We start from the raw sequence: 23,250 nt of genomic DNA, 5'->3' as shown, positions 1-23,250 counted from the left end.
AGCTATTATAGCACAATGCAGGATAGACCACTGTCCATATTATTGTATCTGGGCCCACGAGTATAGGCCTACCTTAATTGCTATGCCACTGGGTCTACCAAGGCAATAGGCCTTCATGTATTTGTGTCATAACTTTTTATCTGGTCTTCCTTGTTTTCTTTTCTCAGTTTTCTTATAAATTTATTTATATTACAAAATATAAGCAGTTCCAGATTCCAGCTTTAACCAAAGCGTGCACATCGCTCATTTAAAATTATTTCAAATAAAAAATCAATCTGTTTTTTCTTTTTGTCTCACAATTTATTTATTTGCTTTTTTCCCCTCCTAATTTTGTTTTTAAACTGAAAGAACGTACGGGTGTGCTTAGACCTATAATATAGGCTTTTGGGACTGGTACTCAACAAAGTTTTTTCTTTTTTTATTGCTAGAGTATGATGGAAACTTACAAGCTGCTCTGTGTGTGGTTTTAGATATTTGATACTTTGGGTTTTGGCACATCAGCACAATTTAGTTCATGCCCATAATCTCTCTCCCATAATTACCCTTTCATATATCAAGAGCTAAATTTTATACAGTTAAGACATTAAAAACAAGGTCCATTCACAGTTCAGATGGTAAAAAATTATTAATTTAATAAAAAGCTGTTGTAAATATTGAATAATCACAATTTCTTTGCCCTATCACAAATCAAACCCTCGTAGTCACCCGACTTCCCATATAAAGCCCAGTATTTTTCCAGGGTTGACATTATCAAACAGTATTTTTAAGTTGTGTGCTCTAAAATATTTATCCCTAATATCCTGGTACCGGTATCTGGGGCAATCAAGGAGGATATGTTCCACAGTGAGATAAGAGTCACAAAGTGGGGCTCTTTTCTCTTTACCACAAAAGAGTACATGATGTAGGTGTGGCCAATCCTAAATCTGGACATGGTCGTGCTTCCACGCCTTGTCAGACCCTTAGATGTGGGCCGCCACCTGACATCCGTCACAATCTGTCTGAGTTTGTTGTGGGTCTCAGCTTCCCACCGTGTTCTTTTAGCCCTCCTTAGCGAGCCTATAAGTCTGCAATGGTGTTACCAGCGGTGAAATCTTACTGTCAACATATAGTTTGTTTAGGTGTTTTAAAAATGCCAGTGTAGGCACTATTGGTGATGGGCACAGTTTCATTGAACCCCTTCGCGCCATGGTTGCTACACCACTGGTTAATCCCCACACTTTACCTTAAAATATTTAATTAGCTTCAGACAGTATGGAGCCCAACTACTATTTAGAAACTCGGCATCCAGAATTTTGAAATAACATTGTAAGAATCAAATAGACTCACATAATTTGATGGCATTGTATCAAAGTTTCCAATAGTGGTGCTAAAAATAAAAGGAGGGGAAAGTGGGAGAGTAAAAGGCCTATACTATCTGCTTGCAGCAGGACCGGAATTATGGCATTGTAGATTCTGCCCAACATTATAGTAAGGCCTCACCCTCAAAGGGGTGGAGAGGTCTCCACAAACTAAAATATATGCCTATATAAACTTTCAACATAGAAAAGGAAAACGATATTAAATTATCTAGTATTCTCATGCATCACTAGGCTAACTTTTGTAATTAAAAAACATAGTCTGTTTACTAAAAATTCGAAAGTAAAATTATCATCTTATTCTTCCTGCATCTAAATATGAAAATCTATGATAAGCATTTAGATTTAAGACTAGTGGCTCTGAGCGAGGTCGTTATAGTAGGCCTCAAACACTGACATGCCATGTTGCAACCTGTGGGCAGTTTAAAATTATAGCCTGTTGCCACGTCACAGGTCATGTTGTCAGAACTGTGATGTGGCAACGAGCTATTGGTCTAAATTGCCCATAGGTTGCGACGTCGCAGGTCAGTGTTGAGGCTTACTATAAAGATTGGTCTCGCTCTGGTAACTGAAAAGTTTCAACTAAATGCATAAAATCAGATTATGCTTTGACTTTCTACATAAGCTGGAATCATTGGGTTCAGGTAAAACAATCAACAACAGTACATTTGGTCTAAATTACCCACAGGTTTCGACGGCGCATATCAGTGTTGAAACTTACTATAATAATTGGTCTGAGTACCGGTAACTGAAAAGTTTCAACTAAATGCATAAAATCAGCTCACACTTTGACTTTCTACATAAATTGGAATCATTGGGTTGAGGTGAAGCAATCAATGACAGACTCTAAGTTTTATGAGTATGAAGTATGATATACTCTGATTGACTTTAATAAATAAATCGAAGACTTAACTAAAGTATTGTAAAGCACCTGGTCTGTAAATGCAGTTTTTACACAAGACTCAACATTATTTTAACAATGTCTTGGTAATAGTATGATTTACATAAAGACATTACTAGGTCATATGAAATGATATGATTATTTTTTTTAAAAGTTTATTCAAAGAGGCCAGCGAAGGGGACATTTTGTTGGCCTGGAGTTTCAAGAGTCTTCGACTCAACTCTTATGACAATAAAAAAATTGCTGATACACATTCATTTCATGTGGGATGACTCTTTATTTGGCAAGAAAGTTAACAGTAAACTAATCGCCTAATTTTTTGCGATTGTTAATGACTTCTTTAAAGATCACAAATCATAGTCTGGAATTCCTCCTAGGACTAGAATACACTAACAAACACTATATTTCATGTCTGTGTAGCTGCAAACTTTATTCTTCAAATTGTCATTTACATAGTCCTAACAAACTTTCAAGTCCCCATTCTACAGTCAAATGACTAACCTTCACATCTTTCAATAACTCATTTATTCAATATGACAACAACATAGACAACTGAGTTTATCAGAACATTACAATAAGTCAGTCAAAAATATTCACCATCACAGTTACATCTTATCTTATACAATACAGACGTTACTTCAAAAAAGAAAATGATTACGTCCTACGTGTCATGCATTTAGTCATGCATATTAACCAATGACTTAAATTCTGCCAAGTCACTGGTTTTCCTGGCTAGCTCACATGCTCTAATAGCACTAGGGAAGAAGGAGTATTTGTACAAATTTGTCCTAGCATATGGGATGAGGAATGTGCCTTTCAGAGTATTTTATTAAATTTTGTTTTTGTATTTGATGATTATGGTTCAGTGTTTTATGTATGATTGCTACTTTACTTTTGAGCCTTCTGTCCTGAAGACTTTCTAAATTTAGTGATTTTACTAAAGGTGTTACTCTAGTCAAATGTGAATATTCGTTTGTTATGAATCTCACTGCTCTATTTTGTGTCTGTTCCAGTTTCTTAATGTTTTCTTGAGTTGAGGGGTCCCAAACGAAGGATGCATATTCTATTATTGGCCTAACCAAGGTTAAATAACATTTTAGTTTTATGTTCTTATTTGATTTATAGAAATTTCTTTTAATAAATCCTAATGCTTTGTTTGATTTTTTTGTAGTTTCATCAATATGTGGATTCCATGACAGTTTTTCATTTATTATAACACATAGGTATTTTGCGTTTTTAGTCTGTGTTACTGGTTTGCAATGAATAAGATAAGTGTAATTAATTTGTTTTAGTTGTAATGTATTCCATGTGTTAACCTAGTCATGCATGTTAGAGTATTAAGCTTTACCAAGTCATTGATCTCAATTTATTGAAAGAAGATTCCATTCACTGTTATTTGATAAAATAACACTCTGAACATTAAATGAAATGTATTTAGTGTACCTGTATACGAAATATGACGACTACAACAAAATCTGGCACAATGGTCTATTGCTTTGACTGGTAACTGATTGTTTTGTTAGAATAAGAACAATATTCTAAGTGTAATGCTTATTTATTAAAAGTATAATGTATCAATTTATCTAAATGACTTAATAAAACATTCAGATATACTTGGAAAATTATGTCTCTATAGTGATTACTAAGAGAAAAAAATAATCTATTCCAGTTAACTGTAGAACAAACATAATAACACTAAAACAATAAAATCTTTAAAATATTTTTTTTTCTTATGGTGCAGTTTCAAATGTCAGTTTTGTTCAAACACTTTCTGACCATTCACCTTGCATACGTGGCAGAGAAGAAAAACTTAATGTCAACTACACTTAATTCTTTTTGCTTCTGGTTCACAATCTGAGGATAAAAAGAGAAACATAAGTTTAATAAAGTCAAAAGCGATGGTACAAATGATTAAATAATTTTTAAAACAGTTTTTTATTTTTAAAATGCAAAAAAACAACAACAATTACTTTGACTTTCAATATTGGCTGTGTTTATATCTTGAGCCATGTTTACTTCATCCTTTGTTTCAAGTACAAGACTAGGCCACAGTTGGAATGAGAGGCACACCATTTCTTTGTTAGGTGCTACATTTCTGACAACCCGACACTTGTAGTTAGCAGGAAGAGAATGCTTAAGGTATGTTTCTACTCTGGGCTTCAGCTCTGCCTCTGCATCAGTTTTGGGGGTAAAAGCATAGCACAACACTTCTGGCAATGTCTGCTCAAGCAGATTAGTGCTTCTCAAACTATCTGGCAAATCATGAAGCAAAGATTTGAACTCACTTAAAAACTCAACAGCGATAGCAGGAAGATTCATAAGGACGAATGATTTGCAAGCATCTTGGTAAAGAGCATTTTCATTGTTTAATTTAGCATATTCTTTAATTCGTTCTACAAGATCTTCTTTGAAAACAGTTTTTATGAAGTCACGCCCATCCATATTAAATGTTTTGACAAGGCTTAAATCCACCTTATTCAACTTTAAATTCTTATTGAGGTATTCAAATGAATGTGGATTTAAGTCGTTTGTGAAAACATGACATCGTTTTCTTTTAGCCAGAGGAACTGAAAAGGGGCCGATTCCAGCAAACACATCATAGACAACTGAATGATGTGGAATATATTCTGTTACTCTTTGATGCTCTGTAGCTGCGGAGAAAAATTGAACATTAGGATAAAAATGTTGTTTGTAAAAAAAAATGTTAACAGAATATAATAATATTACACACATTGCTAGTTTAAGGTGAGCTTTGTCAAACATATTCTTAAGCTGAATTTTAATTAAAAATTTAATTGATATATTGATTGGTCAACATGTGTTAGTTGTATTAAATATTTTTTTTTTTAAATAATTCAGAAAATGGAAACAATACATTTTAAGATGTAACAGAATCATATCACAATGCTAATGTAATAAAAGTTACTCAATAAAATAAATGTTATACTTACATAGTCTAGAGTTCCAATAAACTTTGGAGAAATCTAGTTCAAAGGTGCATTGGTGTTCTTTCGTTCTAGTTACATAGTTGTCTTCTCCTGCTAAAAGCTCCATCTGGAAATTTCTATATGTATTGTCTATTGCATTCAGCTTATTTACTACTGTCTTAATGGTACTGATTTTATCTATCAGTACCTCTCCTATAAAAGAAATTGAAAAAAAAAAAAATTATTATTTTGCTATAAATAAAGAACTCTTGCAGATTGTCACGTCCCTAGTGACACCTCATTGTTCACAAAATGAGGACATTGTACCTATCTCAAATCAGGTCAGCGTACCCACGCTTAAATACTAGAAAGACACCGATTATAACTTAGTTCAAGGCTACAGCAGGGAAACATAATTAACATAGGTTAAATTACAAAAACAATTAAAAGGAAAATTAAATGTAAACGGGTTAAGGCGTCAAGGATGGGTATTGAGATGTCATGGTTCTTTATTCTAAAGAAAGATATAAAAGGAGGAGTGTTAGCTTGAGATGAGGGAGAGCTAGAAAGTTAGACTTAGAAGTCGCTACTTTTAAAGTAAATAGTTACTCAGTTTATTGATCATTTTTACAGAATCCTGTATCTGTTATATATATTTTTGTACATACATTTATTGTTTCAAGTTCAAGTTTTAAATAATTAAAACTCAAGAAAAACATATCAGCACTTTGTTACTTCATTGATTATTAAAGTGTTTCAACTATAATTAAGGCACCTCCGGACCTGCATATGTCACAAGTTTATATCATCAAGATATTCAAATCAAATAAACATAGTAAACATGTGACACAGATCATAATAATAGTTAATGATATATTGTGATCTTACGCTAAACTGGCCCTTTTTTTTTTAAGGTTTTTAGCATAAATTTCCTGTTGTAATCAGGATATGACCAATACTCATTCTAACATTTTTTACAATAAATAAATATATAAATATAAAATTTACACTAATTTTTTGATTATTTTGACTACTTAAATTTATATTACCTTAAAGTGGAATAGAAAAAGAAATTTAAGGGCTTTTATATCATTTTTGGAAAGAAACAAAAAGCTTGATGCTTATTTCGCACATCCCTTTCAGAAATACGTATTGCAAATCTGTGCCCCTCTTCATAGTGGAAAAAAAAATGCAGTTTGTGTGGAATTTGATGAGCATTTTAATTATCCTAATTCTGTAATATTAAAATAAAATAATTTTAAACAAATTGGATAAATGGAGCATATTTATGGCAGATAATTCAAAGATACATTTATTCAAAGTATAAATTTTCTTTCTTTCTTTTTTTTTTAAATATATATGAATGGGTGTTGATCCTGCTTATTATCCTTCAAATAAATATGTTTATGAGGCCTCCTTAAATTTTTATGGATTTTTTAACATATGTAAAACATTTTTCAAAGTTTGCTTGCTCTGTATCTGACAAAATATTAAAATGTGTACATTGCATTACATTCATTTTTTTTTTTCAAACTGTTTAGCCACCCTTGGTGAATATGGGCATCTAGTCCCAAGTATAGATTTCAAGGTCTCCATTAGAACATATACCAGAGATGCACAGATCATTTGAGTATTTGACCAATTGACCACCCCAGCTTATTTTGATAAGATCTGCAGCAATTACCTGTATTTTAAAAATCTCTATATATGTAAATAATACCCTTTCTGTACTTACCTATGATAGTTTTGTATGGCAAACTTTCAGTCCTAAGATTTAAGTGAGCAATATGACCAACTTGGGAGTAGGATGTCACATTTTCAGCATCACTAGGAAGAACTGCTTTAATAATATCAGAGACTGACCAATTTTCATAATGAAGAACTACCTAATTATTGAAAAATAAATAAGTTTAAAAAAAAACATATCACATACTTTTTAAGTACATGAGCCCTTACAAAAATGAATGTTTACACAGCATAAGAAGAAAAATTCACACATTGAGGCCTCTGCTATGAGGCCTGCACAATGTCATGCCACCTTCATTTTTCTAAACAGATATTAAGTATCCATCAGAACCAGGTGGAATCCTGAGATGATCAGAACCAGATGGAATCCTGAGATGGTCAGAACCAGGTGGAATCCTGAGATGAAGTCCATTAGGGAACAGAGCAGGAAGGTCTAATCTTCCTGTAGTTCTCTGGCAAGAAACTGGGCCATACAGCGTAATGCTTCATAGCCCCCATACAAGTCGAGTGATTGCTCAGACACACACCCCTTAGCTCCCAGAGCTGGGTACACTCGTACAAGATATGCTACAGTGCTTTGACGCTCTTTCCACAGTGATGGCATTGGGAGTCATAGTTCCGTGGAATCAGAAACATTGCGCCAATTGCTTGTTCCAAGATCCTGGGCTAAGCAGGTTATGGCAGACACCCTACAACTTTGGGCATCACATTAAAAAATCATTTAACACAATGATGCCCAAAATATGGCACGCCGAAATGTCGTCACAAAGTGTAGAATATCCCTCACCCCTTTCCAAAACAAAAAGGTGGAAAAATATATGTTATCTATGTTAGGGTCCTCACTTTTTCTCTGATGGATTGTTACAGTGACCTTTAACATTGGAATGTTTATGAAATCGAAGAAACAACAAGTAGACTCTGAATTTAGAAACTGTGAGGAAAAGATGAATGGATCTTGACTTTTTTGTGGAACATGATAATAAGCAAACATATTTGATTTGTAAACGATGTGTGGCTGTTTTAAAAAACAACATATAAGTGGATTATAAAACAAATATGACCACATTCTTGATTTGAGCTGCGAATAAAAAAATTTTTTTTAACTACGCCTAGAGATTGGAGGATCAATGGGAATATTTACCAAAAAAGAGACACGAAAATGAGTTGTACGTAAGATAGCTACAATGTTGTTCATATTTTAAGTAGAGACATGAAGCTATTTTCCAAGTAAAAAAAAAGTCACCTTTCAGGTATCACATTAATAAATGTAAGTACTAGATCCCCAGATTTCTAATAAAATTGTTTCAGGTCAATTTCATTTGTTTTTGTACCTTTTCAGTAATGTGGCCCACAAATCTGGTGTATTTTTCTTCAAATAACATTTCCTTTTTTTTACATATTAGTTTCAAAAAATATTATTATTATTTTCCAATGGGAAACAACCATCTTTTTAGTAATTTTTAAAAACAATATATTGTTATTACCATGCCATGCACACCGCCATCCAAGTCAGTGCAGAAGGTATGCACTGTTAGAGACTAGACAGAGAAAGATGTTTACATTAGAGCAGTGGTTTAGCTACGGTGGGGGAGGAGGGGGGGGGGGGGAGAATTTGAAAATCTCCAAGTGCCCCCACGTTAGGGGCCCTGAAATTAGTGCTTTTTTACATTAAAAATTATGCAAAATGCAGGGGCCCCCAAAGAGGTCAAGCCCCCCGGTCCCCCAAACGATAGAAAACTCCTAGCTATGCCCCTGCATTAGAGAGAAGCAATGGAGTTCCGCCCAAGTCTAGACGGACAATGTTATTATGTGTTTGTGATGTCCTGTTAATAAACATCTATATCCTTCAGTTGCCTCCCTTAAGTTATTTCAGTACCATCAATGTAATAATCACACCCTTACAGGTGTACATACAGTTACATACAAATGCTTAACAGACGTCAGCAATTTAAACATCAATAATAAGTTGAGAAAAAGAATCTGAAAAGCTTCTGTAGTCATAGCAGACAATATCTATGTACCCTGCTCTATGTCAGCGAGAGTTCATGCACCAAGACCATAAATTCAACAGTTTTCACATGCACTGTCTGATGTGTATTGGTAAAAAAATTATGCCTTTAAACAACATAATAAGTGTACAAAAGAAAACTGAGATGGTGTGGATATATCAGCATCATTTCAAGATTCAAAAGACATGGTAACCAGACTAAAGAATATCTAATACCAAGAAATATAATTGTGCGCCAACCTCATGACTACAACTATGAACAAAAATATGTGAGAAGAAATAATTTAAGATTGGACAGGATGAAGAGAAACAGAATTTAGGGAAAAAAAAGATACATGATAGATATTAATTTTTCTACAACATGTTGTAAACAGATAATAAAAAATGCAAGTCTTCAGAAAAATAAAAGCTATGTGTGATATATTCTTAACAAAAGAAACAAATTCAATTTCACTTACTTCATATAGAGTTGGACTATCTAAATTTAAACCATAATTCTGCAGGATTTCTTTTTGCTCCTGAGCCAATTTATCAGAACCAATTTTTCCTGGGTCCAAGAGTATTAAGTGGTGTGTTTCTCTGTGTGGATCATTGTTCCCTAGCTCTGCAATAGGTTTTATTCCCTTCATTTTGAAAAGACAAGACTTCCATGCTTTCTGTGCTGCACTGATTTCTGACTTAGGCACTTTTATCCCTGGAATTTTCACTATAGTAGAGAATGCTTTTCTATCCAGAGTTTTCATACCTGTTATTTAAATACTGGATTGAGGGTTACTGAGCTTAAATAAATATTATATACTATTATATTATTAAATATTATAAAAATGGAATAGTAATTTAAACTGAATACACCATTTTTAAATACAAGGCATCAAGAGAACTTTCCAGAAAAAATAAATTTTTAGTTATTACTTTAATGCACAATGCAGTGTTCACAATGCAATATTTTTTTCTATTGCCTCAAGCTGCCCAACTACTACATAAAAGGGTCATGAAATGACATGACCACTGAAATGTGAATACTGAGCTTTTTAACATCACCAGTTTAAAAGATTTTTAAAAATAATTTTAATGGTCATAGAGAAGTAAACCTTCTTGTAGAGGTGTTGCAGAGTGAGGTATGTGATTCCTGACTTGTCCAAAGCTTATTTTTATCTCATCAAATTTCCACTATTTATCCCCAAAACATTTTATTTATTATTTATTCATTTTTTTTAATTATGTCATTACTTTCTTTCATTTGTCAAAAGGTTGCTTATTTACTTATACTAATTACTATACTATTTACTTACTAATATTTCTAATGTAAATGTTCTTACCTTGGACTTCGGGTGGAGGAGTGACATTGGAACTTGAAATTGTATTCATTTTATTTTTATTTAACAGATTTCTGGATTTAAAAAATTAAAGATGTGCTTATATCTTAATAAAATCATGATATAAGTGATTCTAACTAAACAACACTAAATATAAAAAAAAAATAATTTATTTTCAAATTTTGGATAAAAATACCCTACCTGAATTTTGAGTAAAAAGAGTCATCAACTTTTAAAATCCCATTCTCATGTTGAATTAAGAAATGTAAGTTTTTCACATTATGGCTCCAAAGTCTTAAGACAGAGTTGAATACATCAAATTTCATTAGTGTACACCTCAGCAATATCCTAATTTTTATCTGTAAACTGAAAATGGATTAGAATTAGATTTGAAGTAGACACTAGATATCTAGATACTGTTTTTTTTTACACTTTGACTTTACTGAGTTTGTTACTTTGTAAGAGAAATAAATGACCACTAACACTAACTTTTTATAACATCTTTCTTGTAATCCTAATCTAGAATTCTAGATCATCTAAACTATTACCTATTATTTAATTATCATGTTATCTAGATATTGGACTGATAAAAATTAGGGTTCTACTCAGATTTCGTGTTGGTGTTGGACCGCTTTTATTTATCCACATTGACAACATGGATAGAACTAGATTTTGTAGGTGTATAGTAGACTGTAGCAGTTTAAAATATTTAAACGATTGGTGATCTCCCTCTAGATTAGCTCAGAGTTTTATATTTCACTGCAGATTATTTATAATTAAAAACCTTGATGTGTCTAATTTTTCAGTGTAACCACAATGCCGTTTGATTGTCAAAAGAGTTAAGCCGAAGGCTCTTCGAAAGTCTAGGTTTGCAAGCATGATTGAACAAATGGTTCGAACCGCTCGTCTGTAAGAGGCCCAAATCAATGTTTATATAAAACACTGCTATTTCCAATGTGTCGGGCACTCCGGGCGCATGGACTTGAATACATCGCCGAAGGCTTAGCACACCGGCAACCCCTGCCATTTTCATGTTTTACCAAGTTAATCGTTCAGTACTTGCCCTTGACGAACGGCACTTGGGTTATCGACAGGGTATTTATTCTCGACATATCGACACTGTCATCATGGCTTTACACAACATAAAGCAACGCTATGGCTCTCCTGTAATAATGCAGTGATACCGAGTCCCATATGTGTGACTGGCAACACTAGTGCAGACTCCTTGGCCCACCAGGGAGGGCAAGTTCCACCCACCGAACCGGCTGTAAGTTTTCATCTTGCTCTGGCTATAATTAAAAAAAAAAAAACAGAAATGGAAAAATGTTTTGAGTGCTGGGACAAGTACCAAAAAGCCGGTTAAGTCTGGGAGCGCATGAGGCGCCCTGACCGCATTTCCCCGTGGTGGAGGCTGTCCAAGCTAGTATAGCACAGTGCAGGACAGGCCACTGTCCTGTTGGCTCATATTTCTCACAGCTATGGCCAAGTTTCGATTCACGTGCCCCCGCTGCGGGGAAGAAGAGGAAACCGTGCCTCATATTCTGTTTGACTGCCCCTGACTTGCTGATCTCCGTCTCGACAGGTCTGGGAAACCAAAACTTCTCGACCTGTATGGTGACATGTTTGCATTACGCAAGACAGCAGGATTTCTGTCCAGGGCTTTTGCAAGAGAGGATTTGAGCCTCTCAAGCCCTCACTCAGATGGAGTTTGATGATGATGATCGACATGGTCGCGGAAGCTCTTTTACAACTCCGCACTGTGCAATGGAAAAGCTCTCGCATTCCCTTAGACCTTTACCTTTACCTTTACCTATCCCTTAGTCTGTTGGACCGTTGGGGCACCAGGCAAGATTTGTCGACCGTCTTTCTCCATTCCTCCCTTTTTTTTGCCTTGATCAGAACCTCTCTCAATGGCAGGCCTGTCCATTCTTTAATGTTGTCCTCCCATCGCTTTTTCTGTCTGCCTCTTCTTCTTTTTCCTGGCACTGTTCCCTGAAGAAAGGTCTTTGCGAGCCCCGTAGATCTTGTAATGTGGCCAAAGGTTTTAAGCTTTCGTTTTTTCACAATAGTAAGCAGGTCGTCATGAGCTCCGATCGCTACAGTAACCCTGTCTCTGATTTCTTGACGTAACGCGAGCCACATGCGACCTGCGGATTATTTTTGCGGCCCGCGGAGTATTTTTTGCGGCCCGCGGATCAGTTGTGCCCACAGATTAGGCCTATACATATAAAAATGTAAATATATCAAAAACAAATTATTTTAAATATCTTTATAAATTATATATTCGTATCACTTATGATGAAGAGGCAAAAGAAACATTGTCTCTACATGTCATTCTAAAAAGTTTAAAGTAAACGAAGAGTATTCTTAATGGCAATATTTTGAAACATTAAGTCATGATTACGTCATTAATAATAATTGTGAAATTTTGTACTTTGCTGCAGGGGCGGACTGGGTGTCAAAATCGGCCAGGGCATTACCATATAACCCGGCCCACAAATGACATGTCATATTATATGTATATAATTATAATATATGTAGATAAAGTTTGATAATGCATCAGATACTGGATGTATGCTTGCGTAGGATTACATACTGTATTTTATTTATACATGTATGTAGTCTGAAAACTATTAACAGTACAATAGCAGTCTTAATAAGTTTGAAAAGAATATATTGTTACGTATTTCTGAATCTTCTGGCTAAATGTATTAGTAGGCACACAAATAAAAACACTGCAAAGAACTTGACGACTCAATTTTCAGTTTCATATAACTTTAATGACTATTAACTCTAACAATTCGTCACTGTAACATGTATCGTAGAAGACTGTACAATATCTGTCAGTTTACAGTTAGCTATACTTCGTTGCAATTCATCTCTTCTCAACTTGCATCGAGCCGTATTCCACAGAACAGACCAACGACACACTTCCCAATGTCGCTCCAGGTCTCCCAAAGCTGAACCAAGTCGTACTCAAGTCTACCGAATCAGAGCCGCACACGTCTTACATCGACTGTATCGACTGTAACGGCTCAAGTCCACTGTAGTTCGCTGTATAGACTCTAACGACAGTAGTCCACTCCAGTTAACTCTACCCTAGTTAACTTTCATCGAGTCGTACACATTTCTCTTCCACTAGAGCTGCACACGTCTTACATCGTCTGTATCGACTGTAACGGCTCACGCACGACTGACTTTCACATTAACCCTCTGACTTATATAGAGTCCCTAATCGCTCCTCCAAAGTTGCACAAATACTGCTAGTATCTTCTGGAATAACATGTGAGGAAACGTCACATCCTGTCTATGTTTATACATGTAGATTCCAGAGAACACTGGCTGCTGTGTCATCTCGCTGGGGTCACACGTTGACCTCTACTTGTCACTGTTCATTTGTAACAATATTGTTATATCTCTGCTCCTACATTGAAGCGTATGGTACGCACCAGGGCACTGTTAAAGACGAGTGAGTGGGTAGAAACAAGATGGTGGACTGTTGATTCCAGCCAAGTAGATATTATAGAGAGACAGAATATAGATAGGTTAGAAGATTAAAACCGCCTGAGTTGTAGAAGGGATCTTTGCCAGTGTGGTAAGCAGGTCAGAAGCAGTGTAGTTTGACTGGTCAGGAAGAAGTGTTTTGAGGAAACTGGAAAGGGTCATTCCTGTTAGTGTATGTATACTATTGTTCCTGAGACACGTAATGTAACCTGTGTTAGTGTTGGAACGATAAGACATAGGCGGCAGCAGTGAACGGTGTATGTCAGTGGAAGGCAGTAGCGGAGACAGTGAAACCTGCAGACCAGAGCAGCTAAATGAACTCATTAGACTTTTATGTTGTGATCGTCTAATATCTTGTAAAAAAAATATCTCTTCACCTTTATCTTTCGTGGAGTGTTTGCCCTCGGTTACAATATTATTAAATATTAATTATAGATTACAGATTTTACTTTAAAAAAAAAAGAAGATAATTGCGTCCTATGCATTTCATGTGTTGTCACTGGGTGTCTGATAAGTCGTTGGTTTTCCTGGCTGACCCTAACAACCTATTCCATTTAAAGATTAGTGAAAGCAGAACGGTTAGAGGGGAACTTAATGTGAAAAGCTCTTGCTTCGTCTTAGTAAATTCTCAAAAAAAAACGCGAATTTTATAAGAATGTACCATGACCCATTAATTATAGGGCCTGATTTAAGTATTTGGGGACCCCGGGGCAGGGTTTTTGTGGAGCCCCCCTACAGTTTTTCAAAAGCTTTCATGAAATTCCACTTAGGAATAAAAAATACTTATATCTAAAAGCATGCTAAATTTAGTCTCACTTTGTATTTTTTTAAACATTTAATATACAAATTTTAGTTTTAAGAAGTGTATAATTTTTAGTTTGTGGAGGGTAAGGGCCGGTAAGGCCATTGTTAGATGTACTGCCGTAATTCCGGAGCTGCATTCATATATTACGAGCATGCCACAAGCGGACACTTAACGACAGCGTTGCCAGCCGACCTAAGTTTTAAAGTGTTAGCGTTAAAAATGAAAAAAAAAAAAGATAATTAAAAGTTTCAGAGACGGCCTACTATTATTACTCTGCTGAATATTACTGCTGTGTTATTGCTGCTTTAACCGCTGCTGTATTTGTGTTAATATTAGAAGATATTACATCATTGTTTGTTGTTTATGTTTTATGCGAAAGCAAAGAATCGGACGGAAATAAAAAGTTAGTTATATATGTCTACCTTGATAAAGACAGTCTCGTTATTATCATTATTAATTAGTAACGTCTACAGTAATTTATTATTAATCTGTGACTACAGAACAGTGATTGATCACAGAAGTTGATGAACCAACAGAATGGGTTCATAACTGGGTTATAGCAAAGAAGAAAGATAATTCTTTGAGGTTGTGTTTAGATCCCCGAGAACTGAACAAATATATAATGAGAGAACATTTCACTATACCAACATTTGATCAAATCAATAGTTCACTGGGAGCAGCAAAAGTGTTTAGTATACTTGATCAAAAGGATGCATATTGGCAAGTTGAGTTGGATGAACCAAGCTCTTATTTATGTACATTCAATACTCCGTTTGGAAGATACAGATTCTTGAGAATGCCTTTTGGTATATCCTCAGCTAGTGAAGTATTACAGAAACGTGCTTATCAAGTATTCGGAGACATCCCAGGTGTACATATCATGTCAGATGACATGCTGATTGCAGCAAAAGATGAAAAAAAACATGATCAAATTTTTGAAAATGTTCTGGAGAGAGCTAGAAAGAACAATGTAAAGTTCAACAAGAACAAAATACAATATAAACTTTCTGGTGTTAATTATCTCGGAAGACAAATTGGAGAAGATGGTATTCGTCCAGATCCAGCTAAAATCAAAGCAATAATGGAGATGCCAGCACCAACAGATCGAACAGGAATTCAAAGACTGCTAGGGATGTTGAACTTTCTGTCAAGTTTCATTCCAAACATGTCAACAATTACCAGTCCATTGCGTGAATTGCTAAAGAAAGATGTATTGTGGCAGTGGAATGCAGAGCAAGAAAATGCTTTCCAACTAATAAAGAAAACACTTAGTGAAGCTCCAGTTCTGCAATTGTTTAACCCTGAAAAGCCAGTTACTATTCAGTGTGACGCTTCTTCTAAAGGGTTGGGAGCATGTTTAATGCAAGAAGGCAAACCAGTTGCGTATACGTCAAGATCATTGACAAAAACAGAGTGCAGATATGCACAAATAGAAAAGGAAATATTAGCTATAGTGTTTGCAGCTGAACATTTTCACCATTATATTTTTGGAAGAACTGTGACTGTACAATCAGATCACAAACCTTTGCAAACTATTGTGACTAAGCATTTACATAAGATTTCACCAAGACTTCAGTTGATGATGTTAAGACTATTGAGACATTCAATTAACAGTAACTTACACTCCATGTTCAAAAATGCAAATAGCTGATACGTTATCGCGTGCGTACATCAATGGTCAAGAACAATCAAATTCAAATGATGACATGGTTATGAGAATTCATAACGCAACAGCACAGTTTCCGGGAAGTGATCAGAAGATTATTGAAATTAGAAGGAAAACTGAATCTGATGCTAAATTAAAACTTGTAATGAATTATGTCAGAGAAGGTTGGCCAAAGATAAAAACTCAAGTTCATGAAACAGTGAAAGTGTATTGGTCATTTAAAGACAGTATTCATGAAGAGAATGGAATATTGTTTTATGAGAACAGAATTATAATTCCTTCAAGTATATGAGAAATGAAATTCTCGACAAGTTGCACATAGGTCATTTTGGTCTTGAGAAAACCAGATCCAAGGCAAAACAGAGTGTGTTTTGGCCAGGATTGTCCAAAGATATTTTTTCGACAATAATGAAATGCGCAACATGTGCAACGTTCAAAAGAAATAATGTGAAAGAAAAATTGCTACCTCATGCTGTACCAGACAGACCATGGAAAAAGATTGCGACAGATTTGTTTGAATGGCGAAACAATGACTATTTGCTTGTTGTGGACTATTTCTCTAAATACCCTGAAGTAAAACGACTGGAGAACAAAACAGCAGAATGTGTTATCAGGGCAATGAAAGGTATTTTTTCTAGACATGGCATACCAGAAGAAATAGTGAGCGACAATATGCCATTCAATAGCTATCAATATAGAGAGTTTGCTTCTGAATGGGGTTTCAAGATAACAATATCAAGTCCCAGGTACCCTCAATCAAATGGACAAAGTGAGGTGTAAGTTGGTATCGTAAAGCAGATATTTAACAAAGCATACAAAAGTGGGAAAGATCCATATCTCGCTAGGCTCGAGTATAGAAATACTCCGATAAGCGGACTGCTTTATTCGCCATCACAACTGCTGATGAGTAGAAGACTCAGAGACATCATTCCAACTGATCCCAAACTATTGAAACCATCGGTAGCTGAAAATGCAGAGACATTACTCAACGAACGACAGAGGAAAAGCAAAGTGAAATACGATTCAAAAGCAAGGTTACCTAAAGACTACTCTGTCGGGGAGAAGGTGAGAGTTCGTCTAGGACAAACATGGCAGAAAGCAGTCGTCATTAAGAAACATCCATCACCCAGATCTTACATCATAAAGACAAATGATGGGAAAACATACAGGCGAAATCAACGGTTTTTAAACAAGAGCTACGAAGAAGACATCTCTGGATACTATGACACCGACGAAGACAATGAACAGCAAACTGTTAGAACAAAAGAAACAGACAATTATAAACCAACATCTAGAGAACTTGCTGTGCCGGTCAAGACAACCAGAAGTGGTCGAGTTGTCAAAATTCCTTGTAAATATAAGTATTAAGAACTTTAAAAGGAAGGATGTGATGATAGCTTCAAAAGGAAGGATGTGTTAATATTAGAAGATATTACGTCATTGTTTGTTGTTTATGTTTTATGCGAAAGCCAAGAATCGGATGGAAATAAAAAGTTAGTTATATATGTCTACCTTGATAAAGACAGTCTCGTTATTATCATTATTAATTAGTAACGTCTACAGTAATTTACTATTAATCTGTGACAACAGAACAGTATTTAGTGCCATTATCTTTGGCTGTTCATTTAGCTAGATAGATTTAGTCTCTGTTGTGGAGTTGTAATGTGTGTTTTAGTCAGTGTTACTGGTTTGTTGTAGGATATTGCAGATTGAAGATCTAGACTAGAGTTGGTTGGGTGTTACTTAGTATAGATTTAGGTTTAGTGTTGTAAGTTCCTTTGGAGTAATTTAGTTAGATAGTTATTGGAAGGTTGGTTTGTTAGTGTTGATTTTTGGTAGTAGTAGTTGCATAGGTATAGTTTTTTAAATTCAACTTTAGTGTATATATGATTGATTATTGATTTATTTTTTATGTAAATAAAGTTTCAATTTTAGTATTCATTTTCAAATAAAGTTTGTTTCTTGCTTTAGTTAGTTAGTTTAGTCTAGTTGTCTGGTTGCTTAGGCGACTCTAGCCCCTTGGTCGCAGACTGAGGTGCACAGATAGAGCCCATCCAGTACTACTGTTATAAAATTTAATGTTGAGCAGAGAAAAGGTCTCCAGCGCCTCCTGACCTTCTCACATAAAATATAAATCTCCTTTCATTAAATATTGGATGTAACAGCGCTATATAAAACCAGTTCATTATTATAAGAATTTACGTCTTTAATGACTTCAAACTAAGCAGAAGTTTGTACATGCCGACCAGCAAAATGATCAGGCCAAACACAACCTCGAAGACATCAAAGCAGTGCTGAAGTTCATGGCGCTTATATGGGATCTGTGATTGTGGTCTGACGTTTTGCAAATGATAATAAGTATAGTGAAAAGTTTTTGATATTATAGTTGAATCATGGTTGAATTTTAAACAATATTAATTGTCCAAAAAAAAAAAAACTTGAACATATCTTTCTTGCTGCTGTCACTTTTTTTTTAAAGTTGTCTTAATTGAAAAAAAAATTATCTGGTCACGACCAGACCGGCCCATTTTGGTACCGGCCCACCGGGCATTTGGACGAATGGCCATATAGCCAGTCAGCCCCTGCTTTTCTGCATTGAATATCAAAGACATTATTGACCCGATTATCTCAGTGATCAAGCTTATCAGAGTTAGGGCTTTTACCACAGACAGTTTTAAAGAAGTAGGGGCCTACTTGAGCTTTTGGAAACAAAACATTCCAGTATTCAGTACCACATTAATATCCGCTGGCTTAGCATAGACAAGGTATTGAGAAGAATGTGGGATCTCAAGGAAGAAAATGTTATTTTCCTTGAAGGACATGATTGTGACTTTGTAACTAATATTTATAATGAAGAGTGGAACTCTGTATTTTTGTATGTGCATGTTAAATCTTTTCAAACAAAACTTTCCATATTCTCCAGGCAAGCAAGTGAAAACAGGTTTTGTCATTTTCCTTTGTTGAACGGTGAAACTATCTCTGGTGAAATGGTTGAAAAGCACAAAATTATTTGGATTCTTTGATTGTGGAAATTGAAAACAAATTTTAATTAAGACGCCAAGAGCTTGGAATCAGTTTTCAATACCATCAGCTCACCATTTAGTGCAGAAGCTGATTCGGTTGTAGAGGACATGCCTATAAGCAAATTTTGCATGACGAGTAGGACGTATATATAATCATCTTCTTTTTTGAAGTGACGTCTGTGTTATATATATATATATATATATATATATTATATCGTTTATTTCGGAGGGGGTTTTAAAATCAAAATCTTCCTTAGCTATGCTCTTGGAATATGGGGATTGTCGTTTGCATTATTTTTTGTTTTGTTTATAGAAGAGAGGGATTTAACTGCAAACCCACTGGTAGGGGGTTTTAAACTCAAAAATCCCTTGGCTGCGCTGGGGCAAGTGATGGTTTAGTATTAAAATCTCACATAAAATAAACAATATCAAAGCAAAAAATCAGTCACTAAATTCCTCCCCCCCCCCGCAGGGGGGGATTTCATTTCGGGGCGGGGGGGGTAATCCCAACTCCCCCCCCCGCCTGGCTACGCCCATGTTAAGTACATTTGTGGTGACATGTTGTGAAGTTGAAAGACAATAATAAAATTTGTAAAAAAAAAAGAATATTAATAAAATTAGTTTAAGAAAGTACTAACTCTTGTTTTAATTCCTCAACTGGGAGTGTAAAAAATGAAATTTAAATGTATAATACAGCATATATTTGAATTAAAAGACATTATGCAGAGCTAGAGAATTTTTCTAATGTGTATATTTTCATATTGTATATATGCAGCCCCCATTTCCCATTTTTTTAATGCGGCCCTCGATAGAAAAAGGTTGCCCACCCCTGCCTTAGACACTTTCACATGAGTCATGTATTCAAAAAAACAGTTAATAGCCACTAATTAAATAAATAATTGGTTAATGTCTTGATTGATTAATGTTTTGTTAGGAACAATGAAGAATTGTGCAAAGTTTCAACTTGATCCGAGAATGGAAAGTGGGAGAACTAACGTGTTCAAAACTTGTTCCAGACAGAAAGAAGGAGTTCATAGAAGCTTTATAAAAAAGAAAAGGTAGCTATCGGGTCTGTAGGTGCTCTAAACTTTAATTTAAACTAGCATTTCAAATATTTTTTTTTTACTAGTAATGCTCCCTTATACAAATATGTTTGCACAACTCAGGTGTAAAAATTATTAAATTAAACCATTTTATAACTTAAAACAGATCTCCCGCGCCCTCCTGTCGATTTACCAGGAGCTCCTGAAAATCTCCCGAAATTGCAAAATATACGAAAAAGTCCTTAAAATATACGGAAATATATAATCATTTTGGGGTGTCACTCAATATGGAAAGCACCAATCCAACGTGCGATAAATAAAAACGGCATTATGCATTAGCCGTAATTGTGTAATCTCGCGCCTCAAACTAATGAATAATTACTTGAGGTCAACAATTTTCAAAGATAAATTGAAACATTTGGTAATTCATGCTATTGAGCCATGCTATTGAGCGTGATCAATGTAGGAAACAGAATTATTATAATATACTGTATGACTTTGCTACACGCAAGGCTCGTAAAAGTAATTCTGTACGTAGTAAAGAATGAATAAAATGCGTAGACGAATTTATTTTCTAATATAAACTCTTAAATTTCACTTATTGTCCGCTTCCCTACCCAAACTTGGCCCCGCGAAATCCGTTTCGCATAGGACCCCACAATGCTTAAGTCCGGCTCTACTATTTAGTGTCGGGTGAATATAGGCTACTGTTACTGTTGACTATCCATTCCTCTCTGTTTTTTTTTTTTTTTTTGCTTTGGATAGAATTTCTTTCAATGGCACGCCTGTCCATTCTTTTAGGTTATCTTCCCATCACTTTCTGTGTCCGCCTCGTTTTAAAAATTCCTGTTATTGTTCCCTGACGGAAGACGGTCATCGTGTGGTCCTATTCCTGTATTAATCGTTTTACTAATGCGGTCTTTATATGTGATACCTAGAATCTTTCTGTAACATCTCAATTCCATTGCTTGGATCCTGATCCCTTCTAGATCTGCAATCAATGTCCAAGATTTGCAAACAGGGGGCGTACAAGTGTTATTTTAGACGTCGAGGGCTATGGCTTTGTCTTTCCAAATTGTTTTGAATTTTACAAGTGGTGCTGCTGTGGACTGCAATTCTGGCCAATATTTCAGGTTTGGTTTCTTAATATGAGAAGATAACTTCGAGGTATATGTAAACCCACTGAGACTTGTCAACTTTTTGCCTACAATACTAATGTCTCTTTTAAAACCCTGTTCGCAATCGGTCATAATTTGTGTTTCTTCGGCACTTATTTGCATACCACATGCTGCGAAAGTCTTGCCTATAATATGTGACTAATTCAACTAATACCACCACAACTGTCAAGTACGATTTATTTCCCTTGTTCAAGATACCAACCAAAATAATTAATTACCCTGAGTTAATTAACTATTTGTTTTTTTTTCCCTTAATTCTTGTGTTGTCGGGTAAAAGAAATAATTATGCAAATTTTCAGCTTTATCCGACATTGTGTGTGATTGAAAAAACGTGTATAAACTTTTTACCAAATAGACAGACAGACAGAGTTGACATAAGCTTTGTAAAACATATTTTTACCCCATCCCCAGCACCATTTAAAAAAAAAATCCGGGCTACGCTCTTACCACTACAATTTCTTTTCAACATGCGTGAATTAAACAAAAATGTATAATAAAAAAAGGCTTGTCTTCGAGTCCAAAGATTAGTGAGGGATGCAGTATTTCCCGTGGCTGATCAGCCCCAGCTGTGACCTACATATTTTGCCACAGCCAGGGCAAGCATAACCATTGTCCGCAGGTGGTCGATTTAGATTTTCTTTTCACCATCTGCGTCTGCCCTCGGCAGCGGATTTTCGTTTGGTCTTAAATGTGTATCCCGCGGCCTTTGTGAGTGTCCACCAGCTGTCTCGTTCTGATGCCGCAACCAGGTGCATACAAATATGTATGGTATAGGGCGCCTACAGTTTATAGCAGTGATGCACAAATACTGCCCGCGGCGTGATTCCATCCGCATACCTAATCGATATTAAGTGCACTGTAAATAGAATAAGCAATTCTGTAGTTCATGTCCGACTATGTACGATTTATTATAGGCTTGCAATTCTTTGCACTATAAAGGGTGTCACATATTCTATATTCTATAGCATGTTAGTCGTTACGATATTTGTTTTCATTTGCACATGTGGCATTCATAATAAATAAATATAATTATTATTGTTATAAACCTGGTGGTGGCACAGATGGGGGTAGTGGTGTGAGTGTAGTCAGCCGACGCAAATCGCCCCAGGCCAGCGCTAGACGAGCGGTCAACCGTGACGAGTTACGACGGTCAGCCGAGTCGAGTGTCAACAGGACGGTTCGGGAAGAATCGCCGTCGTGAACAGAGCTCAGGACCGTCACGAGGGTCATGTGACGAAGCTAGAAACGTCCAGCGACGTTCTGCTCGGTTCTAGAAGGCCATTAGGGACCCTATATAAAGATCGGAGATGTCGCAGTCAAGACGGTTCACGAGAGAGGGTTCACGACAGAAGGTTCACGACAGGGGTTCAGAACACGGTCGACTACAGCACAGTTCAACGGTGTGGTTCTGTACTGAGCATTACGACGGTTCCGTGCGGAGTACTGTCAAGTACAGTTGAGACGACTGGCGTCTTGATCTTGGTCTGTGATCGAATCCGACACAACGAGCCTAGTGTGTGAAGTCAGTCCTGAACTGTTGAACCCAGTGCAAGCCCGGAACGAGACGGAGAGGCCAGTGCAAGAGGTGATACGGCGGTACGGTGTTATCGGAGAGATATTTGTACAGTCCTGTGTTACATGTTGCCGATTGTACAGTATTGGCTGTTATTTATTCGACTATTAAAGTGTTAGTTACTTTGGAGCCCTGAGTTATCAAGTTCTTTAAGTTGGTGGTGTATGGTGCAGTTTGTGAGATTTGTAACATTATATTATCTTTA

The 23,250-nt window shown here is 35.7% G+C and overlaps 1 protein-coding gene across 5 annotated transcripts; it reads right to left on the bottom strand.

Annotated features, from left to right (window-relative positions):
- Positions 1-2,660: 2,660 nt before the first annotated feature.
- Positions 2,661-10,956, bottom strand: LOC106069185 (tRNA (guanine(37)-N1)-methyltransferase-like). Of its 5 annotated transcripts, none has more exons than XM_056024336.1 (8): positions 10,802-10,956; positions 10,455-10,619; positions 10,257-10,327; positions 9,396-9,682; positions 6,919-7,069; positions 5,208-5,396; positions 4,227-4,907; positions 2,661-4,110 (listed from the first exon to the last, which is right to left on the bottom strand). In XM_056024336.1, exons 2-8 carry the CDS (start codon positions 10,577-10,579, stop codon positions 4,073-4,075), a joined length of 1,542 nt encoding a protein of 513 aa, XP_055880311.1. In that variant the 5' UTR covers positions 10,580-10,619; positions 10,802-10,956; the 3' UTR covers positions 2,661-4,072. The 5 variants fall into 5 exon arrangements, with proteins under 5 accessions (XP_055880311.1, XP_055880315.1, XP_055880312.1 ...); XM_056024340.1 differs by having other exon boundaries at positions 4,542-4,907; XM_056024337.1 differs by having other exon boundaries at positions 10,859-10,952.
- Positions 10,957-23,250: the final 12,294 nt, after the last annotated feature.

Source organism: Biomphalaria glabrata, chromosome 3, assembly GCF_947242115.1.
Source record: "Biomphalaria glabrata chromosome 3, xgBioGlab47.1, whole genome shotgun sequence".
In the NCBI taxonomy this organism is placed as follows: domain Eukaryota; kingdom Metazoa; phylum Mollusca; class Gastropoda; family Planorbidae; genus Biomphalaria; species Biomphalaria glabrata.
This window is presented reverse-complemented; position numbering and strand designations above follow the sequence as displayed.

Coding starts and splice junctions, on each gene's coding strand:
- LOC106069185 (XM_056024336.1), bottom strand. CDS start 10,579: ATGAAATTTGATGTATTCAACTCTGTCTTAAGACTTTGGAGCCATAAT. Junction 7,070..9,395: donor ATAGTCCAACTCTATATGAA/GTAAGTGAAATT, acceptor TTCAATAATTAG/GTAGTTCTTCATTATGAAAA. Junction 4,908..5,207: donor TTATTGGAACTCTAGACTAT/GTAAGTATAACA, acceptor TTTTCTCCGCAG/CTACAGAGCATCAAAGAGTA.